This window comes from Podarcis bocagei (assembly GCF_964188305.1).
Source record: "Podarcis bocagei genome assembly, chromosome: Z".
Classification (NCBI taxonomy): Eukaryota; Metazoa; Chordata; class Lepidosauria; order Squamata; family Lacertidae; genus Podarcis; species Podarcis bocagei.
Genome location: NC_138140.1, coordinates 13610956 through 13635981, shown reverse-complemented (window position 1 = coordinate 13635981; position 25026 = coordinate 13610956). Strand labels below are relative to the sequence as shown.

At 48.3% G+C, this 25026-nt stretch overlaps 1 protein-coding gene across 1 annotated transcript; it reads left to right on the top strand.

The window, feature by feature from the left end:
* On the top strand, nucleotides 1-24889 carry LOC308578948 (FK506-binding protein 15-like). The gene is made up of 22 exons (XM_081179551.1): nucleotides 1-150; nucleotides 4360-4469; nucleotides 6069-6195; nucleotides 7289-7358; nucleotides 8628-8702; nucleotides 9367-9465; nucleotides 9746-9895; nucleotides 10663-10731; nucleotides 11598-11741; nucleotides 11891-12033; nucleotides 12614-12662; nucleotides 13153-13293; nucleotides 13857-13938; nucleotides 15015-15100; nucleotides 16261-16351; nucleotides 17426-17553; nucleotides 18534-18641; nucleotides 19715-19809; nucleotides 20315-20432; nucleotides 21725-21896; nucleotides 23023-23159; nucleotides 24336-24889. The coding sequence occupies exons 1-22, from the start codon at nucleotides 8-10 to the stop codon at nucleotides 24636-24638; spliced, it is 2640 nt and encodes an 879-aa protein (XP_081035677.1). The 5' UTR covers nucleotides 1-7; the 3' UTR covers nucleotides 24639-24889.
* Nucleotides 24890-25026: the final 137 nt, after the last annotated feature.

The following is a 25026-nucleotide window of genomic DNA, read 5'->3' as shown; positions in this document are numbered from 1 at the left end:
TTGAGCCATGGCCGAGAAGTTGCAGCCGCGCACTTTGCGGCTCTCGCCTCCCGGCTTGGGCTTAGTCGAGGGGCGCGGGGAGCGAGGGGCCGTCAGGATGTTGGGGGACATGGATGAAGAAGACGAGGCCTTCCAGCTTCCGACGGGAGGGTGAGAATGCGGCGCCTCTCTGCGTGGGGGGAGATGCGGGGTGTGCGGGTGTCTTTGGGTCCGCGTGAGGGGGCGGGGCTGTGTGAGGGGACCATAGCTGTGTGGGGGGCTGGGGCTGCATGTGGGGCTGGGGCTGCATGTGGGGCTGGGGCAGCATGTGGGGTTGGGGCAGCATGTGGGACTAGAGCTGTATGTGGGGCTGGGGCAGCATGTGGGACTAGAGCTGTATGTGGGGCTGGGGCAGCATGTGGGACTAGAGCTGTATGTGGGCCTGGGGCAGTATGTGGGGTTGGGGCAGCAGCATGTGGGGTTGGGGCAGCATGTGGGACTAGAGCTGTATGTGGGGCTGGGGCAGCATGTGGGACTAGAGCTGCATGTGGGGCTGGGGCTGCATGTGGGGCTGGGGCAGCATGTGGGACTAGAGCTGTTGTGGGGCTGGGGCAGCATGTGGGACTAGAGCTATATGTGGGCCTGGGGTGGGTGTGGGGCTGGGACTGCATGTGGTTCTGGGACTGCATGTGGTTCTGGGGCTGTATGTGGGGCTGGGGCAGTATGTGGTTCTGGGGCTGCATGTGGGACTAGAGCTGTATGTGGGGCTGGGGTGGGTGTGGGGCTGGGACTGCATGTGCTTCTGGGGCTGTATGTGGGGCTGGGGCAGTATGTGGTTCTGGGGCTGCAGGTGGGACTAGAGCTGTATGTGGGGTTGGGGCAGCATGTGGGGCTGAGGTGGGTGTGGGTCTGGGACTGTATGTGGTTCTGGGGCTGCATGTGGGGCTGGGGCAGCATGTGGGGCTGGGGCAGCATGTGGGGCTAGGGTGGGTGTGTGCAGGCTTGCGAAGGGTGATTCCTAGCACATGCAGAGGGGTTTGTCTGCAAATACCTGCTGTTAGGCGCTGAGAGAGAGGCGAAGTTCAGCTGAGCTAGGCGTCTTTGAACCAGCAAGGTTCCTTCTCTCTCTTTTTCCTTCTTTCTGTCTCTCTGCCTCACAGCGTTGCTGGTGAGGATGAAATGGGCGGGGTTTCGTACAGCTAAGGATGAAATGGGAGGCACTGGCTTGCATCCGACTAAACTATGCCTTGGTTACGCCCGCCCATTTCAGTGGACCTACTCTGAGCAGAGCCAGCATTGAGCTGAAACCGAAGTGCCTTGTGTTTTCACTGTTTCTTACATGCTTAGCTTTGGAGCATGCAGTGGCTAAAAAGCTCGCCTCTCATGATGATTGGGTGCGAGCAGCAGGGACCACTTCTTCTGTGCTAATGTTACACTAAGAGAGAGTCACAAAGTGAGCTTCATCTCCAAGTGGGGGTCTGCACCCTGATCTCCCAGGTCACAATTTGGCATTCTAACTCCTGCCCTAAAGTGGGTGCCAGTAACAGGACTGAATGGAGGTGTTTTGTGGTCTTAGATTCCTTCTACAAAAGGAACCCTAAGAAAGATTTCTAGTGCCCTTTACACTGTGACATTTTAGGTGTTCAAAATAAGGGCACTGCACTACTGCTTTTGGCAACGCTGGCAGTGAGCAAAGGTCAGAGTGACATATACCCAGTGGGAGTTGTAGTTCAGAAATTTATGGAGAACTGCAAATGCCCCCCCAATATTCAAAATATAGTCCGGTACCCCACAAGGTTTTGGGGACCATGGACTGCCCCCTGCTTATGACCCCTGATCTATGTCTTCCCAGAATGTCACTCTCCCCAGAAGGAGAAGCCAAGCTCACAATCTCTGTTCCGCTCGCTTCTTTTGGGAGCCCCTCAAACATGCATGTTTTCACTTGTGGTTTTTCTCTAGCTGTTTGGAGTGCTGTCAGGCATTTAAAATGGGCACTTCACCCCTTGCATATTTTTGCTTTCTGTTCTGTATAGCATGGAGTTTGGGTCTAAGGCTGGAGATTTAATGTTTGAAGATACTTGGCCTTAGTATGTGTGTGTTGTTTGTTTCTTTCTTTGTTTTAATCTGCAAGTTTCTAGCTCTCAAGTGTGCGGGGAAGTGGGCTAGGATGTGCGGTAACTGGTAAGTTTCTGCTTCCAGAACAACCCTGAGATGAGATACTTCTGAATGTCTGTAGGGAAAATCACTTGTGTTCAGCCAGGTTTATTCCCTCTCCCCACCTTCCTGGCAGTGAATCTCCGCATGTGGGGAAAGATAAACCGCAAGGGCAGGGCTTGTATCTTTGCAGTACAATAGTACCTCGGGTTACATACGCTTCAGGTTACAGACTCCACTAACCCAGAAATAGTACCTCAGATTGAGAACAGAAATCGTGCTCCAGTGGCGCGGCAGCAGCAGGAGAGGCCCCATTAGCTAAAGTGGTGCTTCAGGTTAAGAACAGTTTCAGGTTAAGAACAGACCTCTTCAACAAATTAAGTACTTAACCCGAGGTACCACTGTAATGGATACCTTTTAAATTTTTGTTTTGTTTACAGTGTCTTCTGGACATCTGTTCCAAAACCAAAGCATTCCAAAACCAAGGCATACTTTCCTATAGAAAGTAATGCAAAATGGATTAATCCATTCCAGACAATTAAAAACAACCCCCAGAATAGCAATTTAGCATGAAAATGACTATCTAATTATACTATTGATCCATAAAATGAAAGCAATAGACCAGGCTGCTATCTGCTAACCAGTATTAAAAACTGGCAGTGATTTACCCATTGCCATTGGAGGGATGAGTGCACGGGGTGTGTGATGGGGGAGTTCCAGTGGCGGAGGGGGGATGGAAAGGAAGGCAAAAGTCATCTCTCTGAGGAGCAAGTTGGCTTCTCTTCCTCCCCCCATGCCAGCCTTTCTAGATCCATCCCCCCACCCACCCAACCCGCCACTTGGGTGTGTGAAGAACTCTTACTGCAGTGGTGGCACCAGCATCCTGTCACGGCAGTCACTTCTGGGTGTGGATCGGTGGCAGCGAAAGCGGAGAAGGCGAAGTCGCTACATCATTAACGACACCCTTCTCTGCTTCCAGATTTCACTGCCGGCACCAACTGAGGGAAGGCCATGCCGCGCAGGCAGGGGGTGTCGCTGCCACCCTCTGGGCCCCTCTGCCACCACTGTCCTTGCAGCATCAGCCACTCCCTCCTCCGCTTTTGGGTGTCGCCCAGTGGTTGGTGCAGCTGGTGCTGAATAAGGGAAGCCCAGGTCAGGCAGCAAACAAGCAGGCAATGGAATTGTGGCACTCAAAACAAAAGTGCACCCCCCCCCCCACCGAAGTACGTCCAGATGCCAAAAAAAGTTTGAAAACCTGAACACTCATTTCCGGGTTTGAAGCATTCGGGTTCCAAGTAGTTTGTGAACTAAGCTGTTCAAAAACCAAGGTACCACTGTACTAGGTTCTATAAAAGCTTGGGTGCAATAATTGGGCAACAGCCTTTTCAGTTTTAGGGACTTTGTAGTTTAGACAAAAAGCAAGTAAGAGATAATATGATAGAAGTTTATCAAATTAGGCATGCCACGGAGAAAGTGGATAGGGAACAATTTCTCTCCCTCTTGTGAACATCTGATGAAGCTGAATGTTGGAAGACCTTCAGGAAAGGCAAAAGAAAGTACTTTCTCACACCATGCACAGTTAAACTACAGAACTCTCGCGCAGGAGGCAGGAATGGCCACCAACTTGGGTGACTTTAAAAGAGGATTAGAAAAATTCAGGGAGGAGAAGGCTAGCAATGTTTTGTCACCGTGGCTGTGCTCACCAAGTTGGTGGCAGCAGGGCTTCTGAACAACTGTTGCTGGAGACCACAGGAGGGGAGAGGCCTCTTGTGCCTGGGTTCTGTTGGCTACTGTAAGAACAGAATGCTGGACTCGCTGGGCCTTTGGCCAGATCCTGCAGGCTTTTCTTTTGTTCTGAAGAGAGGTTATAGAAACTAATAGGAAAAGGAAGGGATTGTCTCCAACTAAGTTCTGCTTAGAGAAGACCCACAATGCGTCTACTCCTTTAGTTGTGTGCATTAATTTCTTATGACAGCTCTGCCAGGCTGGTTACCCCCAAGAGAGACTGGGCAAAGCTCCCCTCGGCAAGCACCCCTAAGTGGGGTGGCCAACATCCTAATCCCTAACAGGATTCTAGTTTTTGAATCCATTACCCTCTGGTCTTTGGGGAAGGCTGCAACAAAATCGCCAACCTGCAGTTGGCTTGCAGATACATGTCTTGTTCTGTTCCTACCCGCTTGCCTCTCTGTGTGAATGAAGTGAATGGTTACTTTTCTCTCTGCCCAGGACCAGGCTGGCCTCTCTCTTTGGACAGGATCAGACAACTACAGAATCTGGAAATGTGCTCTTCCAATACATGCCACCCAAGCAGCCTAAAAAAGGTCAACCAGCTACTGGTAAGTAAACTGTTCACAATGCCTAGGAACATAAGACGAGCCCTTGTGGACCATCTAGTCCAACCTTTGGTTCTGAAGCCCCACAGAATCAACTGGGTTGGTCAACTCCCGAGTAGTGCTGGGGAGAGACCCCTGACCTGGGGCCCCAGAAAGGTGCTGGTGGTGTGTATTCACCACACTGGGGTAGATGGACCCAGTGATTTGACGCCATACAAGGCAACTTCCTGTTCTTATATAATTTTGTGAGAAGGGCACTATATGAAGTATGGGGGAGAAGTAAAATATCAGTAGTGACCAAAACACCATGGTGGCTGTCACCGATGGAATCTATGACAGTTCATAGGAAAAATATGAACAGTGATTGGTTAACATACAAGGATTTAGTAGAGGAAATAAGTAGCAACCCGAAAATAAAGGACCTAAGAGAACTGAAACAGAAGGGAATAACCTGGCTGGAATATTATCAACTAAAAGCCGCCAAACTATTTTTGAATTGGGAAAGAAAGGAGGAGGATATCAAAGAAATTACAGTAAAATGGGAGAGGGACCTGGGACATATGATCAAACCCAGTATTTGGAATGAATAATGGGCTAAAAAATCATGGCTGGCTTCCTTATAAGGGAAGATCTTATTAAAATGTACTAAAGATGGTACTTGACCCCCGTAAAACTAGCAAAAATAAATAAATCATATAATAAGTGCAGGAGATGTAAAGAACAGTTAGGAACATACTACCATATGTGGTGGTCCTGTCTAGAGATATAAAGATTTTGGAATATGATTTATAAAGAGATTGATAAGAACTACATTTAGCAAGAATCTGGAAGAATTTTTACTAGGAATGGTTTCAGATAATATTCCCAAAAACAAAACCAGGTTATTTATGTATGCAATGTCAGCAGCAAGGGTTATTGTGGCAAAACACTGAAAATATAAAAATACACCCACTAAAGATGAATGGGGAGTCAAATTATGCGAGTACTTGGAGCTCGTGAAGCTGACAGATGCAATAAGAGATAAACCTAAAAAGATGGTGAAAGAAGAACGGGAATGTTTAAATAATTATCTAGGGGATAAGGGTACATCAATAAAGACCTGGTTATGTTTAGAATGATACCACATAGGGAAATGTTCCCTGATACCAAGATGAGGGATTCTATGGAATGCAGATAGAGAGAATTGATAAGAAGAATGATCTGTTGTGATCTTGACGGAAGCATACAATGGACGAGCCTTCTTGTGTTTTGGCTCATTCCCCCCCCCCACTTTTTTCTTTTCCCTCCTCCTCCTCCTCCTTTCCTCTTTTTTTCCCTTCCCCATAATGGCTTATGTTCTATGCCATGTACTTTGATATTTTTTGTAGTTTTTTAGCTTTTTCCATTATTGTTATTAATAATTTTTCTTTTGTAATTGTGGTTGTTTATATTTATCTGTATTTGTTTAAAGCAAAAAAAAAGTATTAAAAGAAAAAAAAGTCAACTTCCTGTTTTCCATAAATCTGAGCTACTGGCTCAGACAAGGGAGCTAACTTGGCCTGATATTTGCAAGCAATGCTCTGTTTGCAACAGAGCACTTACCCTTCTCATGTGCTGCTCCAGCTGCAGGTCTGTCTACCCAGAAGCATCCTCCTGCAGCTGCTGCTGCTGCTGCACCCACTGCTTCTCCTGTGCCAACTGCAGCAGTGCATTCAGTCTTCTTCGCTACAGCTGTTCATGCATATTTGTTGTGAGTACTACAGCAGAAGGGATGAGCTGCAGGGTGTTCTTGCTACCAAAATCCTGTGCTCACATCTTTTGCAATCATCTCTCCATCTTGCCTGGCTTGTTTGGGAAGAGGTGCAGCTGAATAATAATAATTTATTTTTTATACCCCAGCCACTCTGGGCAGCTTCCAACCAAATATTAAAAACAGTACAGCATCAGACATTAAAAACTTCCCTAAACAGGACCACCTTCAGTTGTCTTTTAAAAGTAAAATAGTTGCTCACTGCCTTATTGCCTTGACATCTGCTGGGAGGGCGTTCCACAGGGCAGGTGGCACTACCGAGAAGGCCCTCTGCCTGGTTGCCTATAACCTCACTTCTCACAGCGAGGGAACCACCAGAAGGGCCTTGGGGCTGGACCTCAGTGTCTGGGCTGGACGATGGAGGTAGAGCAACAGTGGGGGGGTGTCAATCGGCGCGAATGGGGCATCCCTCCCCAACCTCAGCCTGCCCGCACCTGCCTGTTGTTGTTTTTTTACTTCCAGCCAATCAGGCTGTGGATATCATTGACTCTGGCTCTATGTGCTGGCTCAATTGCCGTATGCCATACCAGTGAAAGCAGGTCCAGTAGGACGCCACCCCCTCATTCTGCCCTCAGTTGGCTCCCACCTGCCTGCCTTCTTACGTCCAACCGATCCAGAGGGCAGGACTTCCTGTCAGCTTCCTCTTCCCCCTCAGTCTCCATGCTGCCATGGTAGAGCACAGCAGGGAGGAGGATGGGGACATCCCTAGACTTAGCTGGCCCTTCTTGTCGTTGGCTCTGGTGCCACCTAGAGTTGGGCTCCCTGCATTCACCCCATTGAGGCACCAGCCAACACTGAACTGAACTGAGGGTAGAGACCTCCTGGGATGGGGAGCTTGTGGGCTGATAAAATGTTGCTGGGCTGCTACCGCCCGCCCCCCACATCGCCCCTCACTGTTGGCCAGATGGCCTGGGCTGATGGGAGTTAAACAACCCCTGGGAAGTCTTTGTAAAGAGCTGCTTAATATAACCCATGGGGTTGGCATGGTGGCAACAATTGTGGGAAGCTAAGAGGTGTTCTCTTCTCATTCCAGTACCAATGGGAAATATGTGAAACATGGCAAGTATGGAGCAGCTGTAGTGGGCAGCAATGCAACCAAGGAGGTAAGAGGAGGAGGTGTGGTGTCTTGAAGTAGCCTGGCTTTCTGCCAACCTGCTGTCCTCCAGATGTTTGGGACTACAGCTGCTGTTGGTCCTAAACATCTGGAGGATACAGGGTTGATGTAGGTTGGGCTAAGGAAATGCTTCCCTTTGTCTGAATCCTGGTTTCCTGATGGTGTCTTACTCTGGAAAAAGCAAAGGTGCTGTTTTGGTTCTTGTCTCTTTCTGCCTAATCAGCTCACAAGGGTTATAGCTCCCATTTTTCTTATTCTGACCTCACTTCTCTACAAAAAGTATTCTCAGCAGGGAAGGGGCTGTCGCACAGCAACACAGCATCCAGTTTGCAGATAGAAGCTCCCAAATCCAATTGCTAGCTCCTCTGGGTAGGGCTGGGGACACTGCTGCCAGTCAGAGTAGGCAGTCCTGAGTTAGAAAGACCAGTGGTTTGATTCAGTCTGAGGCAGCTCCCTGTGCTCTTATGTAACTAGAACCATGTGGACTAGCATCTTGACAAAAGAAGGGCCTAGGGGGTATTGTGTGCGGAGTGGATAGAGGGAGGTGAGACGGTAACTTTGTCGTGGCTTGAAAAATCAATAAACGTTCCCACCACACTCAAAAAAGGAAGGGGGTTTCAGCAGCTTATGTTGGAAAAGGGATTCAGTTTTTCCAGCCTCTGTCCTTTTCAGTAGCTCTTCAGTGGTTTGTTCTGCCCCACTTTGCTATGAAAGGATTCACAGGTGTTTTACAAGCAACAGATAAAATATGTCAGGAAACATATGCGTTTATTCCAGGAAGACTCTGGTATGATTGCCTTGTCCCACTCCCCTGTTGCAGGTGAGGGTGGTGGGGACAGGATAAAACACTGGGCTGTCATTCCCGTTTAGCTGATTGGGCGGAAAAGGACAGATCTCACCCCTTGGTTTCTCCAGGTGTAGGGAGCCTTTGGTTCTCCAGATGTCGCTGAATGACTGCTCCCATCATCAGCCAATGGGTGTTGTAGCTCAGCACCAAAGGCTCCCCACTCCTGCTCCATTGTAACGAAGTCACTCCACATGTAACTAAGCCAGGCACCTGCAACCAAAGCAATTCCTACGATGAACACCTCTGATGTATTTATATGTTAATATGTCATTTGGCTGTTGGGGTGCTGTGGAAACGCTACCTGGTATAAGAAGAGCTCCAGGTGCTTTTGAAAACAGCCAGCCCCGTAGTTTTTGATTCCTCACTTTTGCTCTTGTTTTCTTCTGTCCTTCCGTCTCTTGTGGAATCCAGTACAGAGTGCTTCTCTATATCAGCCAGCTGCAGCAGATTGCGACTGCCAACATCCATGCCTGTTTTGTATTCACGGTAAGCTTTGACGTTAAGACCTGCAAGGACCATGGCATAGGCTGAAGCTAAGCAGAATTCTTTGGTGGTTGGAAATGCACATTGCATATGAGGTCTCAGCTGTGGTCAATTAATTTCAGTGGGTCTGCTTTGAGTGGGGCTAATGCTTGTTGCAGGAGTGCCTGGCATGCTCTGGTCCATGGGGTCACAAAGAGTCGGACACGACTAAATGACTAAACAACAACAACAATGCTTGTTGCAACCCATTAGATTTGAATGGTGTTAGAACCAGGGGGCCCCTCTATGGATAAAATGCTTACATGGAGGCAACAAAGTAAAGGAAATGACATTCTACCTACTGTAGCTAACATCCCTTGGGGTAGCCCTCCACCCCTAAATCCTATAGCATTTTTCCATTTCTAAACATGACACACTACATATGTTGATGTGTGTGTGTGTGTGTGTGTGTGTGTGTGTGTGTGTGTGTGTGTGTACTTAGAGTAGATTCACTGAAATTAATGCACCAAAGTTCATCATGTCCATCAATTTTCATGGGTCTGTTCTGAGTAGGGCTAACATTGGGACACAACCCAAAGTCTTTAGCAATACCCATCAGGAAGAAAGGTTTTTTGAGCAGAGGCTGTCTGCTGCTCAGAATTCCATTTTCTCCTTTCTCTTTCCGCAGGTGCAGCCCAACAACTACTGCACATTTTATGATGATCAGAGGCAGATTTGGTCCATCATGTTTGAATCAGAAATGGCGGCTGTGGACTTCAGCAAGCAGGTGCTAGAGGCGTGCATTGCATTGTGGGGTGGGGGGTGACTGTCCTGCAGACACTGAACTAGTGTTCGTGGGAGGTCAGCTCTCTTGCATCAGTCACCAGAAGCTTTCTCTGCCAACTACTAAGAAGTATCCAGGGAGAGCAAGGAATGGTGGTGTAGCCAGTTGGGGCCTTTTCAGGCCCCTGGGGTCTTCAGCCAGTCCTGCGCTGGGCCAGATTGCATAGGTGCGGATGACAATGCAGGCTAATGACACAAAGGGCCTTGGTTCTTCCTCCTTGCAGCTGTGCATTGCCAAGTATAACAGCAGTCGTTCTCCTGACTCAGTGCTGTGCCAGGATCTTGTTCTCGGAAACGGCCAAGGTGTGGCGACTGGAGATGTCCTGGGGATCACTTTTACAGGCTGGCTGTTCCAGAACGGTGGTCTTGGGCAGGTGAGACCTGGCAGAGGGGGTGGCTGGGGATGATGGGGGTTGAAGTCTCTAGCAGCACTGCATGGTCACAGCTTTCCCACTCCTGGTTTATAGATTGCATACAGCCCTTTTCTCCCACAACCCCATCCTTTTGCCTTTCAATAACATTGCAAGGAAATGAAACAGGAGAGGGACTTGGTGAGGTTCACCCAGCTTGCTTCACAGCTCAATGTGCATTTGACCCCAACCCCAATGGGCTCTAGCCAGTGCTTTTCCATGGGGGTTGCATTGGTTGCTCTCCATAGGTGGGGCCTATCCCAGCCTTGCCGCCCTTTCTCAACTGGGGATGCTGGAGAGGGAACCCAGGACCTTCTTCCTGGGAAGCACATGCTGTTAGGTCCTAAGCTACACCTGTCTTCAAGGTGTAGATCCTATTTCTCAACCATAATTCTACCCAATCTGCAACATGGGAGGCACCGCTAGGTAGGGGATTCAACATAGAAAGCTGCCTTGCATGCATCAGGCCACTGGTCTAGGTTGGCATCGCCCACATTGAGTGGCAGTAGCTCTCCAGGCTTCCAAGCAAAAGCCTTTCCCTGACCTTCCTTGGAGATGCCAGGATTGAACCTGGAGCCTTCTGCCTGCAAAACAGGTCTGTGTCCCTGAGCTGTGCCCCGTCCTTCGGTACTCATTGCTGTTGGCTCAGCAACTGGAGTAGCGGAACGTGAACCTATTACCTTCCGCATTAAAAGTAATTTCACCTCATCGACCTTCCACTTTTGGAACAGGTTTTCGACTCAAATGTAAATAAAGAGAAGTTACTCCGTCTGAAGCTAGGCTCTGGCAAAGTCATCAAGGTAAGATGGCGCTATCTTCCCCCCGCAGTGCAAGAATTCTTTCTTCCACTTCCACATCTAAGCAGAGTTCAGCAGCCCGGGATGTGTGGAAGGCTGAATAGCAGTGATGTTTTTTGAGCTCAAACCCTGATCAAATGGCTTCCTCAAGAACGGCAGGCAGGTAACTGTCCCAGCTTGTCTACGCTTGCCAGGATCTGCTGGAGTGGGAGACCCAAACAGAGTACCTCGATCCCTGCAAAATTCCTCATCCTCCCCTACTGGTCAGTCAGGCTTGGCCTTTCTTTACAGGAGGGGTGGGGAACCTCAGGCCCAGCAGGGACTGAAACTGGCCCTCAGGATTCACCCCAGGCCATGCCCCTCGCCAAGCCTGCTCTGTGGCCTGGACCAAAAGCAGTCCTGGACTTCCAATTTTGCCTCTTGCTGTCCTGGATGAGAGGCAGAGGGGGGAGTGTGAGTGGGTGTCTAAGGTAGCCTATTGTACAAAGGGAAAAATTACATTCGTTGCCCCTCCCGCTTTCCCCTCTAGCCCCGCCCACTCCTGGCATGCTCCTCCCCACCAAGAAGGTTTCCCCAGAGGGAATGGTTTTCATCCCTGCTTTAAACTACAGTACTGTCCTCAAGAGTGCAAGAGATGTGTCAGTATTCCTGTGCCCTGCTCTCGACCAGCCTTTACCAACCTGACAAACATACACACAGATCCTGTGGACTCCAACTCCCATCATCCCCAGCCAGCACATGCTGATTGGAGTTGGAGTCCCAGGTATCTGGATGACGTCAGGTTGGCGAAGGCTGTGTGGTTCTGGCACTTAGCGAAGGTGGTCACCTAAACTTGTTTTTGCTTGGTTCTCCATTTCTGGAACTTGAAGGGCTGGGAAGATGGGATGATTGGCATGAAGAGAGGAGGTAGGCGGTTCCTCCTTGTCCCGCCAGCATTGGCTTACGGGCCTTTGGCAGAAGCTGAACGCATTCCTCCGGACTCAACTCTGGCCTTTGAGGTGGAAGTCAAACGGGTGAGTGTGTCTTCCTCCCAACGTGTTAGCAACCAAGAGAACCTCAGAAGGTTGTTGGGTGGTCGGTCTACCGCCTGGATGAAGTTCTACAAATGGAGGCAGTGGTTGCCTTGACCAGACTCCATGATGCCTCTTTTTTGCTCCCTTAGGTGAGGTTTGCAAAGGGTGCTGACTCCGCCGGACAAAGCCTGGGCCCAAGGGACTCCCTCACACCTTCATCAGCACCACAATCAGAAAGCCCCGCTACAGACCCAGCCTGGCTGACTCCTCCTACTCCCGCTCCAAAGCCAGGGTGAGAAATAAATTGAGGGTGCCCTTAGCTTTGAAGCCTTCCATTCTCCCAGTTGTCGCATCCTAACTCTGTATAACCTCAGCTGCATAACTCAGACCCCATCTGCACTGTACCACCTTGGGATCTACGGATGAAGTCTGGTATACAAATTCAATAAATCACAATAAATCATAAGTTCCAAATAGCGCCATGCCATTTTCAACAGCTGTGGCTTCCTCCAAAGAATCCTGAGGGCCACCTTTTCTCATAGACAACCTGGCAGGGGCCACATTCCAGGGCTGGGCTGGGGCTCCAGTGGACAGAGCAACAGATGCTGCTCCTGCCTTCTGTGCAGCCAGAAAATACACCATGTGGGGCTTCTTTCTGCACACACCTCTCCCTGTCCAGGGAAGCAAGGTGCACTGTCACAGTTCAAGGACATATTCCAGCCAGGCTCAAGCTCCCTTGGGGAGGTAATGAGGTGGGGTAGGTGAGGGGCTTGGCCGAGGCAGAGTCCCAAAGGCCACTTGAGTATCCTACCCCTTAACTGACTCTTCCTACTGTGCTCAGGTTTGTTAACTCCCTTCCTTCTATACTGCAGGGAGCCAGCTGTGCGTACCAAATCAAGCTCTATTAGCAAACATCTAGCGGTAAGTCCCAATTGAAGCCAAATCTGCCTATAGATTGTATAGTTCCTGTTGAATGTGACCAAAGCAATGAGAAGTAACTTGGTCCTCCCATAGAGAGTGGGATCCTTATTGGTGAGCATTTTTTGAGAAACTCAAAAGCTCCCACATAATAAAAGTACCGTATTTTTCGGTCTATAAGTCTATAAGACGCCCCCTATTTTTTGGGACTTTGATTTAAGAAAATGGGGGGAAATGTATCCGTGTATAAGATCCCCCCTAATTTTGACATTATTTTTAAGAGAAAAAGCCTAGTCTTATACACGGAAAAATAGTGTGTCACAGGAAAAGCATATCATCAGTAACTATGAGTAATTAACATTTGATATTGTGCTTGCATAGACTTCTGAGATGGGTTTCTAAGTGGTTTTTTTTTTTTAAATATGCAGTTTTAAAGTTCTTTCATTAATAGTTTTAGAGTGAAAATGTAGCAAGGAAATGGTGTGTTCATGAGGGACCCCCCCCCTTTCTCTTTCCCTGGACAGTTTCAAAAGTGAAACTGATTTCCCGTATGGCGAAGATGGGTCAGCCTATGCTACCTGTCCCATCCAGCACATTTGCACCCCAGCAAGACTCAGCTGACAAGGAGGTAGAGGTGTGTTAGCTTCAATTCCCAGGTTCTTTTCAGTGGGGTTTGTGTGTGTTGGCTGTTGCTGAAATTCAGGTAGGTTGGCAGGATGACTGTTGAGGAACATAGCAAGCTGCCTTATACCAAGTGAGACTGCTCATCCACCTAGCTTCCTACTGTCTACACTGACTGGCAGTGAAGGAGGGGAGGCCCTTTTTTTTAGTTGATTACAAACCTACCTGGTTCTCCAGGGTTTCAGACAGGGGGCATTCCCTGCCTACCGGGTATCAAACCTGGGGCCTTTTGCATGAAACTGAGGGTCTTGCCCTCCCCAGATCTAGTAGTCACCCCAAACTGGTTTTGGGTGTGAATCTTAATTTGCGGGAAAGCCTTGTAAGGATCATCAATCATTTTATTTGTATGTCGCCTTTCCCAAGTTAAAACAATGCTCAAAGCGGCTTACAACGTATTAAAAAAAACCCATAGCTACAAATGTTCTGGCATGCCTCTCTCTCGTTAATGTGGGATTTGAAGCCTCCAGGGTCCCTTTCCACTTCCCAGGAGGGTTAATTGTGCATTGTCTTCTTCAGGAGCCGCATGTCATTCAAGAATTTTCAACCTTCTGTCTGAACGACTACCGTCCAATGGCCCCTCCTCAGTGGGCAATGCAAGGTAAAAAGTGTGTTCCCTTGTTGTGCCTTGGTGATGGTCACCAACTTGGGTGGCTTCAAAAGAGGGTTAGGCAAGTTCATGGAGGAGAGGGCTGTCAGTGGCTGGAAACCGCAGGAGGGGAGAGGGCTCTTGCGCTCAGGTGCTGTTTGCAGGCTTCCCATGGGGGCACCAGCATCTTAAAAAGCAGAGACATCACCTTACCAACAAAGGTCAGTATAGTTAAAGCCATAGTTTTCCCAGTAGTGATGTATGGAAGTGATAGCGGAACCATCAAGAAGGCTGATGGCTGAAGAATTGATGCTTTTGAATTATGGTGCTGGAGGAGACTCTTGAGATTCCCATGGACTGCAAGAAGATCAAACGTATCCATTCTTAAGGAAACCAGCCCCGAGTGCTCACTGGAAGGACAGATCGTGAAGTTGAGGCTCCAGTACTTTGGCCACCTCATGAGAAGAGAAGACTCCCCGGAAAAGACCCTGATGTTGGGAAAGATGGAGGGCACAAGGAGAAGGGGATGATAGAGGACGAGATGGTTGGACAGTGTTCTCGAAGCTGCAAACATGAGCCTGACCAAACTGCGGGAGGCAGTGGAAGACAGGAGTGCCTGGCGTGCTCTGGTCCAGGGGGTCACGAAGAGTCGGACATGACTAAACGACTAAACAACAACAACATGGGGGCACCTGGTTGGCCACTGTGAGAAGAGGGTGCCGGACTAGATGGGCCACTGGCCTGATCTGGCAGGGTTCTTCTTGAGTGCAGTGGCTCTACTCAGTAGAATTTAGTTGGACACAACCCAGAAGCCAGCATGATGATTGTGCATAGAAAGCGGAGGAAATCTGGATGTGTGGGGATGGGGGGAGCAGTGTCCTTCATTTGCTGTAGATCAGCTTGAGCAGAGTCTGCATCTGTCACTGGCATTGTGTTTAGATGCTTGAATTGATCTGTTTGTGTGCTGACTCTTCTGGGCTCCTTTGGGTGGAAATAGAGACAAACATTTTGATGTTGATGATGATGACGATGATGATGGACTGCTTGTATTGAGATGGGCAACGCTGATGCCTCTGCTTTCTTCCTAGCTCCTCATCCAGCTGTGTTGGGGCTCCAGGTGCCTGCTGCCCCCCAGCCACACCCACCTCTTTCAAGAACCCCTCAAAACTGTCAGGTAAGGAGTCCTTTGTAGGCAGGGAAAGGTTCTTTCATAGGCTGCCAGGTGAGCCACAACATCATGCTCTGTTCCCTGGTTTGCTCAAGACAGGGGCATGCGACTAGCAGGCTTGACTAAGTTTCCTCATCCTTTTCTGTCAGTGTCAGGTCTTCATTTGCAAAATAGGGAGGGTGCAGCATAACCATGTAGCCTTATTGGAGTTCACCGATTGGGTCTGCGTTGCTCCGGGACAGGAGGAAGGAAGTCAAAATGACACCGAGGTTGGTTCAAAGAAAGAGTTTATTCTGCTCTCCGGATAGCAGAAGGCACTTGCGTGATTAGTCCCCAGCAAGTCCAAAGAAATGACAAGTTTCATGCAGTATATATATCCTCCAGGCACCCTCTCCCTCCTTCCAACCACATCAGCCTTTGTATGCAGGTTAACATCACATATGTTCCTGCTCTGGTACTCTCAACCATAAAAGGATCTTCCTTCCTGTACTTCTGACCATATCTGGGAAGAGGTAATCATCTCCGGGAACACGCTCTGGTGTTTGTTCCCGGACCTGGGTTTGTGTGTCAGAGTGTGTCCAGGACGTAAGATAAAGCACAGACGTGTCTGCTCTCTGTTCTGTTCTACTACTGGTACAGTGAAGGCCATGGTTGCCGTCACAACTGATAAAGAAGAGGGCTCTGAGCACTTGTCTATACAGCCGGGCTTTTGTTTATGCATTGAGCTCTGCTGGATGAGGCCAATGGCCTATCTCACCCAGCATCCTGTTCAGATGGGGGCACCAGTTCTCAGTGGCTACCTGGATGCCCCAGTGCAAAGTGCACAAACAGTGCCTGCATGCAAGAGCTCTTTCCCCTCCTACAGTTTCCAGCAACTGGCATTCAGAAGCATTCCTTCTTCCAGCCATTAGCTGTCGAGGCCAGTAGCCATCAATAGGCGCCTACCCATGGATTTGCCCAATCCTCTTTTAAAGCTATCCAAATGGTTGTCCATCATTGCCTTTTGCAGGAGAGGATCCCTTGCAGTCCTTGGCCTTTGGGTCTTCTAGCCCTTGAGAGCAGGCTTAAGCAATCCTGCTGTTTTAATGGGGGACCTTGTTGCCGTCTGTTTGGTCAGTGTGACAAGTCACCTGACTCTCCTTTCCCTCCCCCACCTGTGTTCTCAGCCTTATGCAGGGATGCCATATGCTTACCCCCAAGTGAGTGCCGCAGTTTCCCAGCTCCAGCCTGTTGGGTTGTGCCCAGCTCCTTTCCAAGGTATGTTCAAACTGTGCACTATGTAGCTTTGGGAGCTGCTTCCAAACATTAACTTTTTTAAAAAAGCAAACCCCTTTATTAACATTGTTGACAACCCAAAGGTCTGGTAGCAGGCTTGCCATATATGAAGAAAGCAAACAATAAATAATAAGAGAAAGCAATGGTGACTCACCAGGATTAATTAAGACACCCATATTTCCCAAACTGGTACGGATAGGGAATCTTGAGCATCTGCCTCTGTAGCCCAGGAAATGAAATCCTACCTGTTGAGCATTAACTCAAGTTAGAAATCCCCCTGTTCAGAGCATCACAGCCTACTGGATCAGGCCAGTGACCCATGTAGTCCAGCATTTTCTTCTTACAGTGGCCAATCATTATGCCTGTGGGAAACCCACAAGCAGGATCTGAGCACCTTTCCCTTCCTGTGCTTTTCAGCAGCTGGTATTCAGAAGCATTTATTGCCCCCAATTGTGAAGTCGGAACATGGACTCATGGCTAGTTGCCATCAATAGCCTTCTCCTCCTCCGTGAATTTGTCCAATCCTCTTTTAAAGCCATCCAAGTTGGTGGCCATCACTGCCTCCAGCAGAAGAGAGTTGCTCGGTTTAAGTCTGCACTGTGTGAAGAAGCATTTCCTTTTGCCTTATTCCAGCCGTTTAAAAGCTGGGAAGAGGCAGCTAAGTTGCCTTAAAGTCCCCCACCCTAGAAGATTCACGGCTGCTTGTTAAGATGCTCAAGGACAACTGTGTTCTTTTCTCCCTGCCCTTTCTTATTGGTGTGACCCCTCTTGTCCCGCCCTGTCCACTTCTACAGTGGTACCTCGGGTTAAGTACTTAATTCGTTCGGGAGGTCCGTTCTTAACCTGAAACTGTTCTTAACCTGAAGCACCACTTTACCTAATGGGGCCTCCCGCTGCTGCTGCGCGGTTTCAGTTCTCATCCTGAAGCAAAGTTCTTAACCCGAGGTACTATTTCTGGGTTAGCGGAATCTGTAACCTGAACCCAAGGTACCACTGTATTTGCTTCTGCTGGCAGTCTCATTTTGAAACAACAATAACAAACACAACCTTGCAAAGTCTTCTTTCCTGTCACAGCAGCTGGAGACCTTGGTTCATTCCTGCTGACAGAGACCCGGCAGCAGAACACAGAGATCCGCCTGGCCGTTGGGAAGGTGGCTGACAAGATGGACCAGCTGTCAGTCAAGGTAATACAGAACTTTCAGGATAGGAAGCTGCTTAAGAACTGCCTTGCTAGCACTTTCCAGAAACAATAGGAAGGTGTTTTTCTCGCAACAGGCTTTTCCAGTGGGCTGAAAAGCTCCCTCCCCTGAGGTGTTGGTTTTGTATTTTTGATTATTTTATTTCATAAAAGAACTCAAAGCACTTTACAAAAAGAATAAAACAATAGAATTATTAGTAAAAACAATTTAAATATTCAAAAAATTAAAACCAGCGATAAACTAGAAACCTATCAGCATTCTAGAAATCTAAAGAAGCATGTGCCGAAAAGGGTACAGGCGGTTCCCCATTTACACGGGGTTTGCGTTCTGAGGCACTGTGCATGTCAGCTTGCCCCACACCCCTGCAGGGCCAAAACTGGTGCGCCCACAGATGGGGAGTTGCCGGTACAGTGAAGGTGCCTGCCTCATATTGATAGTTGTTGTTCAACTGTTTTAAGGCTTTTAAACAACTTTGGCGTTTTATCTTCATTAAAAAATACATATATCAGGCAGTATATACATTTTCTGAAATAATAAATCAGTCTACCTTCAGGTTTTGCTTCTGTTTCATACTGTTTGGAGAACTGTATCTAGCTGTTTTTATAGTAGGCTTGTGAATTGCCTTTTTAATCTCTGATGGGGAGGGAGGTTTGGGACGAGGGAAGTTGCTTCAGCTAGGTGGTGGAGCACCTTTTTGCATGCAGAAGGTTCCATGTTAGCTCCCTGACGTCTCCAGGAAGGACTGGGTGACTCCCCAGTCTGAAAACCCAGGGAGATGCTGCCCGCCAGTGTTGACAGCACTGAGCTAGTGGTCTGATACTGAGCCAGGTTCCTGTGCTCCCGGCAGTTTCTCTCCTTGGCAAACAAGTGAGCAGCTCAAAGGGCCCAGGCCTGATCTGGCTTCTTCTCTCCCATGTGCTGATGCTTCAAGCTGCGTCTCCTTTCTCTCCCCACATCCCTTGCAGCTGGAGGAACTACGGAAGCAAAACTCTGGCCCCGGTTTGCTGCCAGGCGTCTCTTCTGTTACCATGGAAACCTCTATGATCATGAGTAACATCCAGCGTATCCTGCAGGTAAAGAGCCTGTCTACCTGAGAGCATGAAGACTAGAACCTTGCTTTTACCTTCAGGTGAAGGGTCACAGCTAAGCGGCAGAGCATGTGATTCGCAGGCAAAAGGTCTTGGGTACAGCCCCAGTGGTGTCTCCTGGCAGGGCTGAGAGAGACCCTGTGCCTGAAACCCTGGAGGAGACGCTGCCAGTCAGTGGGGAGCCTTGGGCACAGATGCTGCCCTGTCCTTCCCTGTTCCTGCTCTGCACCTTCCTTGAGTTCTTTTGGCCAGCTGGAAGTGTCTTTGTTGCTAGCCTGGATGTGGAGCAATCGGTGTAGAGACTTCTAGTCTCCTGTATTATAGCCACACCTGTTGCTCCACCCACTTTTGTCCCTAGCCCCGCCCACACCTGGACAGTTGATCCAGAGGCAAGGCAGCCTTTGGACTGGCAGAGGTTCTTTGCCCCTGTTGTAGGCTGCACTGAGCTGGATACACGCAACTATCTGGCTTGAGCTAAGGGAGCTTCCTCTGTTCCAGTTCCTCTAAGGCTCCACTAGCAATTGGGCTTTTAGTATTGCAGCTCCAGACAGTTTCCAGCCCAAATCAGACCAGGGCCTAGTGTGACGCTGTTCAGATGCCTCTTGAAAGCATGCTTGCTTTGGAGGGCTTTCCATCCTGAGATGTCAGTTATGCAGATCAAGTTTTATACCTGCTGAAATGGTGTTGTTTTTTAAAGTTGAGTAGAATAGATGGGCTTATTGTATCAGAGTTTGTGAAACTGATTTTATTCATTCTCAGAGCTTGGATTTCTGTGTTGTATTTTGCTTTTACCATGTATCTTGCTTCCATGGCTTCATGCAGTACAGCTGTCTCACAATTTGCTTACTAAATAAAGTTTACCTAAGAGGCTTGCTAAAGGGGAGCAGCTCCAAACTGCCCATGTTCTGTCCATGACCATGGCGGAAGACCACAATGATTTCTCTCCTCAAATCTGGGTCCCCGAGAGAGGTTGGGGAAGAGATTGTGGCTGGAGATTGTGAGAGTTGTAGAGGCCAGGACTGCCTCTGACACATTCCGTTTTGCTCTTTGTGCAACAGGAAAATGAGAGGTTGAAGCAGGAGATCGTTGAGAAGAGCAGCCGCATTGAGGAGCAGAACAAGAAGATTGGTGAACTGATTGACCGCAACCAACGGTGAGGGAGACTCTTGCTCACTTTTAATGCTCTGTGAGAAACAGCTGGTATTTGTGGCTGAAGCCTAAAGCTCAGGTGGCCTGGCTCAATCCCCAGGCACCCCAAGACTTTTGCCAGTCAGAGTGGACAGTACTGGGCTGGATGGACAAATAGAGGAATACAGGAATATAGCCAGTGTGGGGTAGCAGTTAAGAGGGTCTGTCAGAGTAAGATCTGGGAGACCAGGGTTCCAATCCCCACTCTGCCTTGAAGGTGACCTTGGGCCAGTCACACTCTCTCAGCCTAAGCTACCTCACAGGCTTGTGAAGATAAAAAAGGGAGGAAAACTATATACCAGTATTTGAGCTCCTTGGAGGAAAGATGGAACATGAAATAAGAACTATTCTGATTCTGATATAAAGGATAGAAGCTCTCCTAGGGTGGCTTTTCAAAAGTGAGATCTACATATGATACTGCCTTGATTTATGCCTTGATTCACGTGTGTAAAAAACAATTCTTCCCCCAGCTATGTGGAGCAGAGCAACCTGATATTTGAGCAGAGCAACAGCTCACTGCAGAGGACCATGGAGCACACCCAGGCAAGGGTCCTACATGCTGAACAGGAGAAGGTAAGCCCTGGCAGTGTGGCAGCCACAACAGGAAGGCCAAGTGACTGAGGCTGTGGGGAGGGCAAGTGCTATCCCAGGAGTTTACAATCGCTAGTGCAGGTCACAATTCCCCTTTGCCTTCAGGCCAGAAATAAGTTACGTTTCTGGGCAGCAGCAACAACAAAATAGAACAAACGACTGGCTAGGTATACATGCACATACAGGTAAAAGATTCATAAGCTTCAGGTAATCCTTTGAAAAGCACCTCAGGTTGGCATGACATGAGCAAGCACAATGAATGTCCCCCTCACTTCCTCCTATGCAGCCAAGAAGAAGAGTTTCCACTTCTAGGTAACTGCTGCTTCCTCTGTTGTCTGGACTGAGAACAGCCATTAATGTTAAGCAGAATTAGTTTCTGAAGTTAGCTTATAGTAACAGACATTTGAAGTTGGTGTGTTTGATATTACCCATAGTTGATGTTAGCTGCAGCTCGTTGTCCCCGGCAACACAGTAAACCATGGCTGGGCATAAGTGTCAGGGTTCCTGGCCGCATGAGAGGAGGAGATGTAAGGGGAGAGCATGCAAGTCCAGGTTTGCTGTGGCCTGTTCTTGCTTCGGCATCAGCGTGCAAACCCTGCCATTAAGGGATCTTCCATGCATCTTACCCTGAGGCCACTGGGATTTTGAGAGATATAATCAGCGCTTGGACCACAGAATAAGCAGAGTGCTCTTAACCCAGAATGCCATTGCCTCTTTTGATAAAACTTTCTCCCCTCTTGCTGTTCTTGCTTCTGGTGGTGTTAACTCTCCTCTCCTTGTCGCCGCTTTTCCCTCTAGCACAGGCCGCCACTGGATCACTTGCAATTCCCAGGAACAGCATGCTGTCTACAACAGTGGAGGGAGACCCTAGCCCTTGTGGCTGCTGGCTGTGTATAGCTTTTCCTGCCCCATTGTTTTGTCTAATCCGCTGCTAAAGCCATCTAACTGTTTGGCCTTCATTTTATCTTGTGGGAGAGAGCTCTGCTGTGTGAAGATGTCCTTTATTTTGTCTGTCCTGAATTTTCTGGGGAAACCTTTTCTGCTCTCCATTTTATGCACCTTTGTCGTGCATGCTTTTTGCTGAACTAACTAAAAATCCCAAGGCTTCTGCCTCCCCCTGCTCCTCATAGCCTTGCCAGTAGACCAGTTCTTCTGGGTGTTTCCTGGGAGACTCATTCTTAGCATTTGGGTGCCTCCAAAAGCACAACTCTTGCATCCTCCCAGGAAAGGTCTTGTGGGCTCTCCTTCCCCATATGTTCTCCTGTCTCTTCTGCTCCTTTGCGTTGCAGGTCAGGATCAGCAAGAAGCTAGCGGAAGCCACGGCGCAGATCACCCAGCTCCAGCTGGAGTTGACCTGTCATCAGAAGCAGGAGATAGATCTCCACTCCCAACTGAATGAAGCCCTGACAGAGTCGGAGAGGCAGAAAGCCCAGGTCAGCCGACTGCATGCACAGTTGGCAGGTAAGGGAAGCTGAGAGGAGGTGCTGAAATGGCAGAAGAGCACTATCCAACCACATGCAGAGTAGTTTTATCATCCTAGGAAATTCTTTAGCTTGCGGGTAGGGAGCCTGTGGCCCTCCAAGTATTACTGGCCTTCACCTCTCATGAGCCCCAGCAAGCGTAGCCAGGAATGATGGGGTTGGAGTCCAGCAATCTCTGGAGGTCCTGCTCCTTAGGGCCTCCTGCAGTGTAGCTGTTAAAAACTCAGACACACAATCTCCAAAAAGACTCTTGACTTTAATTCCATCTGTTTAAAAAAGGCAAGCTTCTGATCTCTACAAACTTGATTGATTATATTTCTATGCTGCTTTTTGTTGAAATGAATCTCCAGCTTACAAACAATAACATAATGTAACATAATAGAAAATGGGTTTGTGCAGATTCTGCACCTTCCTTGCCCTGCATGCAAGAGCAGAACAGTGTAAGAGTGAGAAGAAACATGTGATATGTCTTTAAAGTTACACGGAGGCCCCATCCACACTATACAGCAATCATGCCACTGCAGTCAGGCATGGCTTTCTCCCAAGGAATCCTGGGAAGTGTGATTTTTTCCCCAGCTGCCAATACAGTGGTACCTCGAGTTACAGACGCTTCAGGTTACACATGCTTCAGATTACGGACTCCACTAACCCAGAAATAGTACTTCGGGTTAAGAGTTTTGTTTCAGGATGAGACAGAAATTGTGCTCCGGTGGCGTGGCAGCAGCAGCAACAGCGGGAGGACCCATTAGGTAAAGTGGTACCTTAGATTAAGAACAGTTTCAGGTTAAGAACGGACCTCCAGAACGAAGTAAGTACTTAACCTGAGGTACCACTGTAGTTGTATAGAAGTGGAGAGCCCTGCTTAAGCAGCCATTTCCAGCATAGTTTAACAGTCTGGGAATTGTAGTTGGGGGTGATGGCAGACTGGGGTTTCCCACCACCTCTCAGCTCCCTTAACAGAATGTTCTCAGTTCATAGAATGTTTTGTGGGAAGCTGTGAGTGTTTAAAGCATGTAGTGCAGATGGCGCTGTACTTAGGCTTAGCTACAGCAGTGGATGGAAACAAGGACATGCATTGTAACTGGCTCTGTGGCCCACCTCCACAGAACTTCAGAAATCGTCTGACGACATGGAAAGCAGATACCAGGAGGAGAAGCTGAGTGGGAAGAAGTTGGATGAGAAGGTGGCAGCCCTGGAAGAGGAGCTGGCTGATCTCCGCGTTAAGAAGGAGAATATGGAGAAGGTAGTGCCCAGGGGTGGCAAAAGTCATCACCCGAGGCCAGAAGTGGCTCCCTGGAAAACTCTCTCTGACCCTTAGGATTCTCCCAGTGCCACCCCTCCCCCCAGCTTTGCACCCTTGACTGTTCTTGGCCTCCCTGGAAGATGCCCTTGAACTCTGATCATGCGTCTTCTTTCATTCTTAAAGGGAGGATTGAAAGGGACAAGTGGGGAAATTAACGTATGTTGCTCCACTACCATCATCCCTCTTATATCATCTGGGTTATGACACTGCCCTTGAATCCTTGAGGCAAAGGCTTTGGGATATCTCACATAGGGACCTGCGATCCCGATCTTATGTAATTTGTAGCCTGGTCGCAGCTGGAATTCAACGCGGGTATGGCTATCAAATATCCTCATACCTTAGGAATTTGTCTGTACCTACCTATCGGCATTTATTTACCAAAGCCAGACTAAATATAGAGGCATCCTCTATCAGAATAGGCTTTGTTTATGTTCTGCAGACATCGGTTGCATGAACACGCAAGGGACCAACTGATCAATCCCCTACTGGCAAATTTTCCAGGAAAATCTGAAGCCTCCCATATTAAATACCTTTCGGATGACAGGTCAAATGATATTACACTGGCCGTGGCAAAGTTTCTTTCGGAGGTTGTAAGAAACAAAGATCATTATGCCCTAGATAAAACAAATGACTGCCTTGGTTTCTTCCATCTGTCTGTCTGGTTGTTTTAACTGTATCTAGTTTAGAAATTGTTTTGTGGATCTTTGGACCACAATAAAGGATAGATAGATAGATGATAGATAGATAGATAGATAGATAGATAGATAGATAGATAGATAGATAGATATCATTATGACACCACAGTCTACACTGTGCCTCATTTCCAAAGAAACACAGACTAAGTGCCTAGACCCCTGGAGATTGGGGTGGCATTTAGCCCCATATTACTAATCATGGGAGCAGCAAAGAGGGTGAAGCCCAGCTCTCTAGAAATAACAGGTTGTATCTAAGGTACTACAAAGTGAAAGTCACTTAGCTGTGCCTGTGTGGCTGAGTAGGGATTCAAACCCTGGTCTCCTGAGTCCTGGTTAGAGACCAACCATTACACAGTACTTTCATCAGGGGCTGCAGTCGTTTTTGTGGCAAATAATCCCCCCTCCCCTCTACTTGTTCCAGACAACAACTCTGCAGCTGCTGGAGAGTCAGGAGGAGCAAAGGGGGAGCAGCAGCACCGAGGAGGAAGGACCTGCGGGAAGGAAACAGCCAAGTGCCGCACCCCTTTATGGGGATCCCCACAGCAACTCTCTCCGAGAACCAGCACCAGTGGCATCCCCCGCTCCTTTGGCTAATCTGAAGGAAAGCTCAAGCAGTCCTCCATCCACCGCTCTCGAAGGAGCCCAAGACAGTCTGCTTTTTGCAGCTCCTGAGGCTCATTCTTCGGAAGCACCGGTTGAAGAAACACGTGCAGCCTCTGCTTAAACTGCAAGGCCGCCTCTCAGGCTCTCCGCCAGAATTGAGAAGGAGAGGCCAAGCACTCAGGGTGAAATGGACACAATAGAAATAATTTTGAAATAATTTCTTTTTTTTTTTACTTGCATTTTCATTCTTTGGGTCTTTGGCTAATATTTTCTCATTTGCTTCTATTTCCTTTCTAATTTGATCGAGTTTTTCCTCTCTAATTCTTTTTTGTATCGCATCATGTTGTATATAAAAGCCTCTTATGAAAGGTTTGCTTGCATCCCATATCACTCTGATGTATGTTTCTTGTGCCATGTTTATTTGAAAAAATTCCTTCAGAAGTTCTTGTGCTTTGTTCATTATCTTTTCATTGTTTAAGATTTTTTCATTCATTCTCCATCTTCGGTTA